Here is a 13,099-nt window from a genome sequence, read left to right on the forward strand (position 1 = left end):
TTACAATACAGATTTTTTTACATTTTGACAAAAAAAAATATTAAAGAATTTTTACATATTATTCAAAAACTACCCATGGATCTTTGGTTGAAAACAGGAAATTTGACGAAAGAAAGGACAAATATTTCTACTGATACGTCTACATCAAAGAAGAAAGTAATCCAAAAACTGTGATTTCTTCAAAATCGAATATTAAAGAACAAGTGTCATCTATGAACAGACCAAAACGGAAGTGCGATGAAAGTTATTTAAATTTTAGATTTACGTATTTTGGGTATTCATATGCTCCTGATACAATGTGTGTTTTGTGTCAAAAAATACTTGCAAACAGTTCTTTGGCTCCAGCTAAACTTCGCAGGCACTTCGAAACAACACACTCTGAGTACAAAGAAAAAGACATGCATTTTTTTAAGAGACAACGTGACTCACTAGAATAGTAATTTCAAATGATTACAATGGCTAAAACTGAAAATGAAAATGCAACAAAAGCTTCTTTTCGCGTGAGAAACATGAAAGATGTTGTATATCGTATTCTGAAAGTAGCTACAAGAGCTACTAGTAGTCACTATATTTTGCATAGACATGCACTGTTGACTAAACAAATTTCCACAAATTTAAAAAAATGTTCTGGATGAAGCCGTGAAATTTCATCAAATTTTTAACAAATCCTTTCTGGTTGATACATCTTGCATATCTGGCGGATATTTTTACAAAGTGCAATGATGTTAACTTATCATTAAAAGGAAAAAGTATTACAATTTTTAACGTGAGAGATAAAATTGAATCTTTTGATAAAAAAATACAATTTTGGATTTTATCAGTTGAATCTAATAATTTTAAATGTTTTCTTGTCTTGAATGAATGTTTAAGTAAATTAAATTTTCAAGTTAATAAAGAAGTTTCACAAGTATTTTTAGAACACATATAATATATAACTTGAAAATAACTCTTTCGGAATATTTTCCGAAAACTAGTAAGGACGATTCCTAGGTTCGGAATCCAGTGGGCTTAAGCGCAAGGAATTATGAGAATTTAATTGATTTAATTAATGACTCTGATTTGCAACATAAATATAAAGATCAGCCATTAAATGATTTCTGGGCGAGTCTGACTGAAGAGTTCCCCAATGTGTCAAAACAACTTCTGGTTTGTTTTCTTCCATTTTCCACGACGTATTTATGCGAAGTGGGATTTTCTAAATATATTGCAACAAAAACAAAATACAGAAATAGACAGCAGATATGAGAATACAACTGACCAATATTGTGCTTGATATAAAAAAATTGTAATTTAGGAACCCAAAATCATCAGAATATATTAAGTAAATGATATTTATTTAATAACATTTTTTTTTTTTATTTGTATTATTATGAATTACCCAACCTAAAAAATAAGCTAAGTGTTCCGCCAAAATTTTTGGATTTGCCAAGTGTTCCGTCGCTGAAAAAGTTTGGGAAACCCTGATATAGACAATAATTTCTTCATACTTGTGTTGAAAATTTGGCTTGCCCGATATTGATCTTAAAAAAACGTTGTTTATAATAGAAAGAAAAATGTATTATTAAATATATAATTTGAGTCATCGCGTGATTATTATATATTTAATGTCACACGAAGATCACTAGACATTAAATCCGCAGCGTTTCATCATATTTTTTTATACTCAAAGTGAAAGTAATATTTTTTTCATCCACGTACTTCCCTATATGTCACACATTGGCCTCAACATTGCCATTAGGCATTAGACTGCCTGTGGGCATACTCGATCATGAAATAACTAAGTATATCTTATAATCCGTTGCGTCATAGAAATCACGAGACCGTGGAACTTTCATGGCAAATCCGGGCAATCACTAAATCATTTATCCATTGAGTAATACACGAAAACGGCTATCGCCTCTTCCTTGAATCGAATGCAAGGCTTCTATCGCAACTCCATTTGTCTTCAGTAAACGTTTGTTTGAAAAATAATCTTTTTTCAAAAGTTCAATAGCATGCATTGTAAATAATTCCCATCAATGAATTGTCTGATTTCGGTCAAAAGTGGTTTAATTGCCTAGTAACGATACGCGTGTGACATTGACCGAGATTGGTTTTTACACTATTTCATTCGCAGAAAAATCTCTGCAATACTAACAAGAATGGTGGTGTGTATTTATAAATGTACATATACAATACATGTATGGGGAAGTTTAAATATATTTGTACACAATATTCAATGGGTTTTTGTCGATTAAATAAATTTGGTTTTAATTAACTTAAATTAATTGCTTTGTGTGCCATTAATTACATCAACTGCGTTATTGCGTGAAGCAAGAATAATGCAAACTATAAAAAAATAACTATAATATATTATTTAGAATTAATGATACATCTGTGGTCCAAATAAAACCGGACTTCATAATTTTACAATAAACATAACACATTTCTAAAAATGTTTCATTTGATCTCGTGAAGTGTTGATGCTATATAAAAATAGATTGTTATACGTTTAGTTATATTATATTCATTATACTCTTGAGTACAGAAATATTATTTTTTGCTCTTTTAATTAATAGTTAGGAACTTATTAATCTTATTTTTGTGGCAAAAATCGTGTTTTAAAGTATTACATTAATAACCAATGAACCCCTACTTTTATTTTACAATTATCCATATTTAGTATTATATACACCAACTTATATATTTATTGCAATGTCTTTTTTTCGACAAAATACAGTTTTTAGACAATGAATTAAAGCCAAAAGAAAGAATACCATATATAGTAAAAACAAGTATTGAAATAAACGAAGTCGTTAAAATGTAGAGTTTGTAAAGTAAATGTATTTTTATGTCGCATACAACTTAAATACAGATATTGACTTTGACACCATATTTTTTATAGTGGTTTATTAACTTTTTTTAAATATATAAACCATTACAATTTAAAAAAAACTTTTCTTGTATTAACATTTATGACTATCAATATTATTTATTGTATGTATTATATGCATATATTTAAAAATCATAGTATTCATAACCTTATATTTAGTTTTATACATTAAATAATATTTTAATCAACGAGTTTTGGAATGGCATTGATTTTTTCAACCTAAATTTATCCTCATTGTTACAGTGATGTAATGAATGGTTGCGGATGTGATTTTTTACATATGAAAATAAAAAATTTAGACGACAAGATCCCATACAATGCCTAAAAATATTAGTGTCAAATTTATATTATTATAAAATATTATCTGCATTTATATAAAGTAGCTATATAAATCAAAACATATAAAGTTGATAACTGAAAACTCAGTCAAGGTAGTTTAATGTTGATACGCAAGACTTTTCTTCCTCACTTCATCTAAACTTGGCCTACTGATACGAATAAATTACCGATTCATATGACTTATGCATAGCTATAATATCACATGTGTGTTTTACGTGATATATTTAGTAACAATAACTTAAAACATTTAATAGAGCTAAAATTTATTCAACAGCAATTTTATGCTAAAATTGATTATGCATGTCTCAAATATTGCTATAACTACAAATTGGCCATATTTAATTTAACTTAACAAGCCATTAGTCATGTATTATGAAAAATCGTTTTACACAAATACACGACATATTTTATAATTGGCTCATTTTTAAAGTATAGAAAAAATGACTCAAATACGTTTATGTATGTACGTTGAACTATTATAAAGTTTATTAACTAAATATGATAATATATAAAATAAATCATTCATTCACATATTATATTTTTATTTTAAACACATTGCATTCTCCAGTTAAAATACTCTATTTCCCTACATTCATCGTCTTCATTTCCTATATTCTGTATAGGATACAAGCTTTCTATTTGACAATCACAAGTACATATGTATATACTATTCCATTGAATTGTTTTTATTGACTCATGTTATTCTAATTTTTATATTTTAATAAAAAACACGTTCTAATCGCAATGATCCATTACAATTATTCATATCTTCATTAATACATTTCCTAATAAATATTTAATCACAATGACTAATATAGGTCGCGTATATTTTATAATTAATAAATTTCTAAATATATTTTGATACAAATGTTTGTGTAATATATTATTGCAAAACATTATTATTTTATGTGTCAACTTTTTGTAACAAGTTTCTAAGAATCGTCAACAAATACAATTTGATTTATTAAAATATAGTTTTAGTATAAGCTTATTTCATTAGTTGTTGTGATAGTATCCCATTTTAATGCAAGCTTATTTTTCTCTTTGATAATTGTTTCGTTTCTTTGATTCAATGCTTTGACTTTAAATAAGTAAATATGTGATTGTTATATTTAATTATTATTTTATATTCCGTAAAATTCAAAACATAGCATTTTTATTGTATTTCGTCTGTGGGAGTTTCCAATGGGGCAGAAGCTCTGTTCTAGGGTGAATCACCATCTATTCATGAGCAGCTAGATATACATTTGATAAAGATGCATAACTCAACTTCCTACCTGGGCTGTCGTTAGACAAACGCGCTTGATAAAATCTTAAACGAATTTATTTATAGTCTTTCGACATCATATAGAAGGCAGGAGGTAGTCATGCTTTACTTGCCTCAAAAGATTTTTTTGTAACAAGAGATTTTTAAATATTTAACATAAACTGGTTGCTCTTAAAAGGTAGCACTGGAACTAAATGCTAGTTCCACGGATCGCATGGGATTGATAATAAACCCAAACAACTTTTAAAAACACTCTCCTGTGATGCCTCACAATTAGTGTTTCTTCTCGAGAAAAATGTCAAATCGAGAAATTTTATAAATCATTTTTTATTACATAAAATTAAATTTGTACGAATATTTTTAATAGGCTTACAACCACTGTGTTTTGTATAACGCTGCATAAGTAAAGGCGGGTCATGCCTAACATGTATACTTCTTCAAAGGTTTTAATAAGGGTCTGAGAATGACAAAAATTCAACTCGCCTTATTTTTACTTAAGTAATAAAAGAAGACACTCAGATAAAAATCCTTTTCGACGGTGTTCGTGCCAGATGTTTAAAAATATGCATACTTTTTTAGAAAATCGAAAGTATTTGAATGACCAACATTTTATTTGCGATTTTCTATTACTCTAACCGGCCGGCGGCTTTATCTTTGCTTTGATGATATAAAAATCCGCTCCAATAATAATATATTACGCATTGAAATTGGCAGAACTCAAAACGATTTAGAGCTATTTTTCTTTTTCGTTAATCCAAATTTTTTTTATATTATCTTTGTAAGTAGTAATTGACAATTTTCTTACGATTATTATTGACAGCCGTAGGAGGCTTAATTTTTTTGTTAAAACAATCGGAAAATATTAATTCTGAGCTAAGCTAGAAATTTCAACTCTTTGTAGTCGGACTCAGTGAAATTGAAGCATTTTAAGTCGTACAAAATCGACCGACTCCGACTCTTTTTTAACGTTTTCCACCTCGACCAATATTTTTTTAAATTGTTTTAAGTCGGTAATATGAAGTAAACAAAAGTTATTATGTACTTAATCAAATACCCAACAACAGCCGACCGGCGTGGTCACACGTAGGCGCATACAATGGCGCGGCACTAATCCTAAGAAATATTATTATTTATTTTTGTTCTTTCTTTAGTTTTTATTTAAATAAAAATAAATAAATTTAATATTTTAAGATTATCTTATCAAAATTTTTAAATTCGGTTTAGGAATCAGGAAAATTTTCTAATTAATCCACAACCCTGCAATAAACCGAAAACATAACATCATTAAATGAATTTTATATTTTCGAAACGTCATTTGCATTTTGATTACCAATCAAAAAATTATTGAAAATCTGCATATATACAATATTATGAAATAGTGGTTGCGTTAAGTGATCCAAAACTTTTACACGAAAATAGCTAAGAGTTCATGCCTAATGGATATGTCTTATATTGATTTAAGTAGTCACATATTCTAAGAATTGAAGATACTAACAATAAACATCATCGTGCACGTGCATCGTGCTTGTTTATCTTCATTCGACATTAAAAGGGTTAGTGATAGCGCGTACAACCGTGATCGATGACGTGTCCCATTAGCCTTCACAAGTCCATCAGATTTTTTTACCTTTGTTGATACTTGACTTCAGCAGCATCAACATCATCTTCATCTCTCGTAAGCCGGCCGTTGCGTCACGTCACACCACCGACATGAAAGGTGTCCGCGCCATTCAGCCCATAGTACACACACTAGTCATTTGCATCCGAACAACGATGAGGTGTTTTGCATGTGTATGGATCCCGAAGTTTCGCGGCGCCATTTATGTGTAACGATTCGCGATAAATCGCCGCCTTTTGTCTTGCCCAGCATCACTCTTCGGTACCGTGACCGTTTTATTTAGCTCATTTCTCACCTGTCTCAGTGATTATTTTTTTGTTGTGAAAACGAAGGAAAAATGAATAATGAAATCAACCGTATCGGCCGGCGGCTTCGCAATGGAGCGACCCCGTTAATTGTCATCGTAAAATTCTGTATTGAGAATCCTTGGTGTATGGTTGCATTATTGTGTATCTGGCGAAACAGATTCGATTTCATATTAGTGTTGGACTATGTTTGATTAATATAAATCAAATTAGCCTATTATTGTATAGCTAAATAAAAAACTGTTAAACCCATACCTCATCATATTACATTAAATAGAAAATCTTAGGAATATAAAAGGAATATTAGGAAAATAGGAATTTATTATAAAAAAATATTTTAAAAAATGTAGCGGAAATTTAAAACTATGTTTTCTCAATATCAAGTAAATTTGTGCGATTTTAAAACTTTAACTGCAATATCACTAGAGTGGGGCTGGCAACTTTTTTTTACTAAAAATGAAAAGGAAGTAGGGGTGACATATGAAAATGAAAATATTAAAGCTACATAAATGTATTGCATATGTTTTTAATATATAAATTCAAATTTTAATTTAAAAAAATATTAAAATTTATAATTAATGATATATATGACATTGCAAATCTGCGGCCAACTTGTAATGTGGCACATAAGTTGAATTCCAGATCTCTGGCATTGGTCCAAATGAGCATCTGTGAGGCTTGATTTTAAGTATTTCAAATTGGAAAATAAACATTCACAAGAATTAAATCTTAGAGTACTTTTTTTCAACAACGGGAAGCTATTTCCATTCATTAAACTCCAGATTATTTCTTCTTTATGATGTGATTTTAATTCAATGCTATTTGTTATATTTATCACTTCCACTTTATTGGAAATATTTAAATATTTTGCGATTTTATAAGTCACATCATCCTCTGTATGAGAGAAAGGATTAATATGAATGCCTCAGATTCGTAGACTTCTTTAAACCTGAAATTAAATACTTCCAATAAGGGATCAAAATGTTGAACAACAGCAAAGCAGGAGCAGACCAAGAAAGAGATGGATGATTTGTGTCGAGGAGGATTGGAACTTGCATTCAAATAAGACAATGTGAGGATTGGAGAAAGTTGGCGGTAGAGACAATTTGTGGAGGAGATTAAGATTCGATTCGGTCGTGAACAACTTGATAAAGAAGCTAATTCATATATTGCGCTATTTTACACTGTGATTCTCTTCTGATCATAAACTATGCAAAAATGTCTTTCTTATGATGATCAATACTCATACGTCTAATTTTAAGTAGAACATTACATAGTAAAAAAATCTATTCAAAAGTCAAAATACCACACAGTGAGTGTATGAGCATATTTGAAAAATTAGACGATTTACGTTTTTAATCGTTTTTATTTGTCTAAATTTACTACTTTTTTGTGAGATGTCTGCATTTAATATTACGTAGTGTAAATCACTAAATTTTTTTTTTAAAGAAAGGCTATTTTAAAAGATTAGTCTTATAGATGCGCACTTGCTTTATATATCTACATATATATAACAGCAAGGAAAAAATTATATTTAATCGTAACAACACGTGCTAAAAAAAATACTATATCCAAAGTTTTTTTTAAACAAAAAGGTGCCGGAATTTACTTCTCGTCAAGCTTTTTACTAAAGAAAATTATATTCAAAATCATTAAATGAAATTTAAAGCAGCTTTTTTTATGCCATGATACGCATAAAAAATTAAACAATTTTATCTTAATTTTTTTCTTTACTTTAAACATGTCTAATCTAAAGTTAAACGAATTAATACAAATATACAACTAAAACCTAAATGTAAAAGTTTTGTCAAATTCTCGTCTAATAATATATGCCCACTTTTCACTCGCTCTCGTCACTGAACACGAGAGCGAGCGAAAGAGACCGTATTTCACCGTACGCGCCTGTTATTCAGTAACAATATTGCTTTTGAAACAATAAAAATACCGGAAAAAATGTCCTGAAACGCCGTTCCATTGCATTACATGTGAAAAAGTGCTACATATACCTTTCACTGCAATAAATAAGTTATTTAAAAAATACAATCACTTCTGATTGTACAGTAGCACAAATTATTTTTTCGTCCACAATAAATTATAAGTTTTAAACATAATCGTTCTCGATTAGATTAGCTTAAATAATCACTGTTAAATTAAAATGTGCGTTTAGCCTGTGCTATATGATAATTCGCTATTTATGCATTTTCTATATATACACCTATATATAATTACTGATAAGATATAGAGAACTAGATGCAATGCCAAGCTATTCTTGGGCAAGTACACATGAAACTTTATTATAGTCTAAAAACATATATAATTCTTAATTATATAATACGTATTGATATTTAATATCAACCATCAACCGTAGAACAATTCAAGTAAGTTATATACTATTCAATATAATTTTTATTATTAAAAAACATACAAATATTTAATTGTCTGTACTCAAGTTGCGGTTTACCGGTTAATTAAACGATCGTTTACTATAATTGCAGCGTATGTACATGTATATGCACATTTTTTATCGTCTATACTTTAACAATGAAAACTCAGTGTGTTTGTTCTCGAACATGAGGTTGTTTGTTTTAGTAGTATCGCAAAATATGCATGACTTTCAATGTTATCGTTATAAAATATTTTTCAATTAGCTATGGTTTAATATCGATATTATTATTATAGGAGTATTCCGATTTTTATTTCATATAAAAAAATTACATATATAAACATTGAGAATATATGTACATGGTTTATATTATATGTTTGAATCATTTATCATATTTGTATTATTAGAAAAATACTGATATTGTTATTAAACTATTTTTTTACTATTATTTATAATAGCAGGCGAAGTTGATTTTTTACTTATTTTTTCAAGAAAAACAATAAAAATGTACTATTATCATTATTTTAAATATTTTTACATTATTTTTATATATTTAGATGTATTTTCCCATTTCACATTATCACACACACAAGGTTTTGGTTTTCTACTGCTACCGTAAATTCTTTCTTTTAAAGTTTACAATCTTATGTATGTCGATGGCAAACATTGCACATATTATCGTTGTCTATCCTATGTTTATCTATTTTAATTGCGATCACAATCTAACGCCATATTTAAGTCTGGAATTTATTTTTACTGTGACGCAAGTAGTCTATGTACCATGTGACGCAGGCTGTAATAGTAACGAAATTGCAAAATTATATCTATTTGTTTAGTATTGTTTGATCTCAAGCAAAGGATTATGTAGAGATAAGGCTTTAAACTTCCGGAAAATAGACGCGTTTTAACATATATACAATAATAATTAAGGATTGTTACATTTTCAAAGAATTATCCACTTTAAAACCTCTATATGATTCTGCGGTAGAAACTCTTGACGTGGTAAAAATAATATATTATCTTATTATTTTTTAACTTTTATGCCTTGTAATTTGGCTCTACGTTAAAAGGTATCATATACATAAAAACATTTACGATTATATGTATATTTATGTAGACATTAATTACACAGACAGAATTATTGTCGCGACAAAATTAGAAGAAAATATTTTATCACAAAAATAAATTTTATAAAAATAATATTTTTGTTACCTCCGTAGTTATCGTTTTTTTCTTAATTTCTTCATGTATCAATAACTTAAGTAGATTGTATGTCTTTCAAATATATTTTAAAAGTGAGTATTTTTATTACTTAGCTTTTATTTTGTAAGTCTTTGAACATAATGATTGTGAAGAGATCCCAAAATTTAGGAAAATACCTAATTTTAAACATGTGTTTTCGATTGTCAATTTGACTCACAGTGTATTAAATCCGCTTTCATTTATGAAAAATGTTCTTTCGTCAATGTTTTCACAAAGTATTTTATAACTTCAAATTATTGGAATATAGCTATAAAATTTAGGAATAAACAACTAATCTGAGAAAATCGTTTGTTTCTTACTTTACCTAGTTGCTGTCAGCGATCTCTATTCATTGTGTCTGACAGTGTTTGTTCGTGTTGCGAATATATACCTGTAGAGACTGCCTAAAAGCTCATATAAGATTAGAATAAATTAAGCATGGGAATCGGCAGAATGCAAAAATATGCAAGAATAGTATCCGAACCTTCATATAGGTATCTCAGATTTTTTTTCTGGATTCTCTTAATCACAAGAGAAATTAATAATCCAGTTTCTAAAGTGTTGCAAGGGACTGGAATCACTGATGAATTATTAAAGTGAATCAAAGTTCCAATGTCTATAGCGGAAATTTATATACTCTGTTCATTTTCACATAGACAATAAAAAAAAACTGAAATGTTTTCAGCAGCCGATTACCACAAATAATCTCTATCCGTCTACAAAGACAACGATTCGGAAATCGTTAGAACGCTTTTGAACACCTTCAAGTCATTAACTTAGGCAGCTACCGAAAGAGTGCTAGTTACCCAAGACATAATACTCACATACATAAATGTGTATATGTATGTAAACCATTGAAAAGAGTATTTTAATTAATAATAATTGATATTTAAACATTTGACGAATAAACCAATATTTTTATAACAGTAATAAAAAGTTTTATTGGTAAGATGATTCAAAAGTTAAAAATAAAAACAGGTTTATACTATGTTATCTTATATGTGTTTTATCATGAATACACAATTTATGATTTTTTAAATAAGTTGGGTTAAGTTGTAAGTTCTTCCAAAGACTACATATTTGAAGAGTCCATACCTTGCCATATTTATAGATCATCGTTTTGGAAGTAGGAATACAATTCCAATACTACCGATACCTGTAATTTGTTGAAAACAATATCTCTATGCAGTGGCGTAGCTAGGGTATGTGCCCCTTAGGGCGATCCTTAAAATTCCCCCCCCCCCATACATTTTTTGCAGGATCATAAAATCAGCATTTCTTAAAATAATAAATTGGTTATTATTAAGCTGTTGTTGTTCGTGGATTTATATATGTTTTTAGTGTATTCAGGGTTAAGAACTACACTAGACGATCCCATCGCGAATATGCCGCCCCCAAGCAAGTGCCGCCCGGGGCGGCCCGCCCCCTCTGCCCCACCATAGCTACGCCACTGTCTCTATAGTTTGGCAAAAACGTAGCATAAAATAATGCTCATTGTAAAGCAATAACCTAAGTAGTTTTATCGGGGTAGGGTATCAAAATAGAATAATAATATCACTTTTAGTCCAAGAGCGTCGAAATATCGGCCCACTCTACTTATGCGAAAAATCCCACCGGCTGATATTTCAGCGCGAATTTTTAAATGTTCGATATTTCTGTATATGTGCGACGTGTCAACATAAAATGAATATATTTGCTTTATCTCAGACGAATTTAAGCAGTTCCCAGTAATTATGTTATGTAACAGAAAAAAGACCGCGCCATTTTTTATGATAGGGATGGCTGGCGAAGTGAAAACTTTTTTTTTTTATAATATTTGTACTTTTTTATCTTTTTTATAATAAATATATAAATATGCTTCACTAAAAATTGATGTTAAATATTAGCAATAAGTAAGTCTCAATAATTGTATTTAAATAAAATCATATTTCAAAAAAATACACGAAAAAAACCACATGTTTCAATAAAAAAAATGCAATATTATTTTTTCTGTTACCAACTAAAGATAAGTTGTTACTAGACGATAAAATAAAAAAATAAGAAATAATTAAAATGTGTTAACAGTTTTTTTTTTAAATCAAAATTGATTTATATTTTAATTTTTTTAAGTAAATCAATATAAAAAAATATATTTTTTCATTATTGTTGTAACAGCTAAATATTATTGTTTTTTATCACCGCACATCATTAACAGTACACAATAAAAGCTTAAAATTTTTGAAGTACATATCTATAACATAATTTATTTAAAAATGCAAATCAATGATAATTTAAAAAAAAAATCGCATATGTTAGAAAAAGTTGTCTGGGACAAAATAATTATGCAGGATTTTCGTATTTTTTATTCTATAATATTTACATAAACATTTTTAACTCAAATTTAATTAATGTTAATTTTAACATGAGTATAAATAATAAGTATACGAGAGATAAGTCTTTCGAAAATAAATATTATTGTGATATTCTAAAATTAATATTAAATGTGTAATAATTAAAATAAAATAAAGCACAATATAAATAAATCACATCTCAAACACAAAAGTATCACTATCATCAATAATATAAATATGTTTTTAACCACTTACGCCAGATATTCACCGGTGAGTCACTTGTTGATAATTTTTCTTAGCAAATTAATTTTTTGAAACAAGTTATTATTGGGCTAGCTTCCTTTATCAGTATACCACGTATTTTATATTTATTTTTAGGTAGAGATACTGACGCATGAAGAAAAATAACAGGCGACTCACTAAAAAGTCGCTGGCGTTTAAAGGGTTAAAAAATATTAGTTGGACATTGAGTCACTTCCTTAATCTTAATTCTGTAAACCAATCTAATTAAAACATTATCTTGTTACAGATCCTCAAATGAAGTAGGAAACGACTGCGCCACAATAGAAAATGGTGACAAGCTAACTCAGTCTGAGTTCATGTCAAGACTCGTTAGCAGCTGCAGATATGACAAACTGCTGCGACCAAGTACAGATGGAACAGTTTCCGTGCTAGCCAGGGTTTACGTTTATTTCATGCAAGCTACAGATGCTCACGACATGGTAAATATTCGTCAAAATATA

At 28.8% G+C, this 13,099-nt stretch overlaps 1 protein-coding gene across 4 annotated transcripts in view; it reads left to right on the top strand.

The window, feature by feature from the left end:
- The window catches only part of LOC148229678 (pH-sensitive chloride channel 2-like), a 31,768-nt gene that overhangs the window by 11,322 nt on the left and 7,347 nt on the right, over positions 1–13,099 (top strand). For all 4 annotated transcript variants that reach the window (XM_088196761.1, XM_088196762.1, XM_088196760.1 and 1 more), the window contains exon 2: positions 12,886–13,078. In XM_088196761.1, the coding sequence (XP_088052887.1) occupies positions 12,886–13,078 (193 nt within the window). The remainder of the gene's footprint in view (positions 1–12,885; positions 13,079–13,099) is intronic.

Source organism: Plectrocnemia conspersa, unplaced genomic scaffold, assembly GCF_051122295.1.
Source record: "Plectrocnemia conspersa isolate PC_06_02 unplaced genomic scaffold, ASM5112229v1 ptg000011l, whole genome shotgun sequence".
NCBI classification, from domain to species: domain Eukaryota; kingdom Metazoa; phylum Arthropoda; class Insecta; order Trichoptera; family Polycentropodidae; genus Plectrocnemia; species Plectrocnemia conspersa.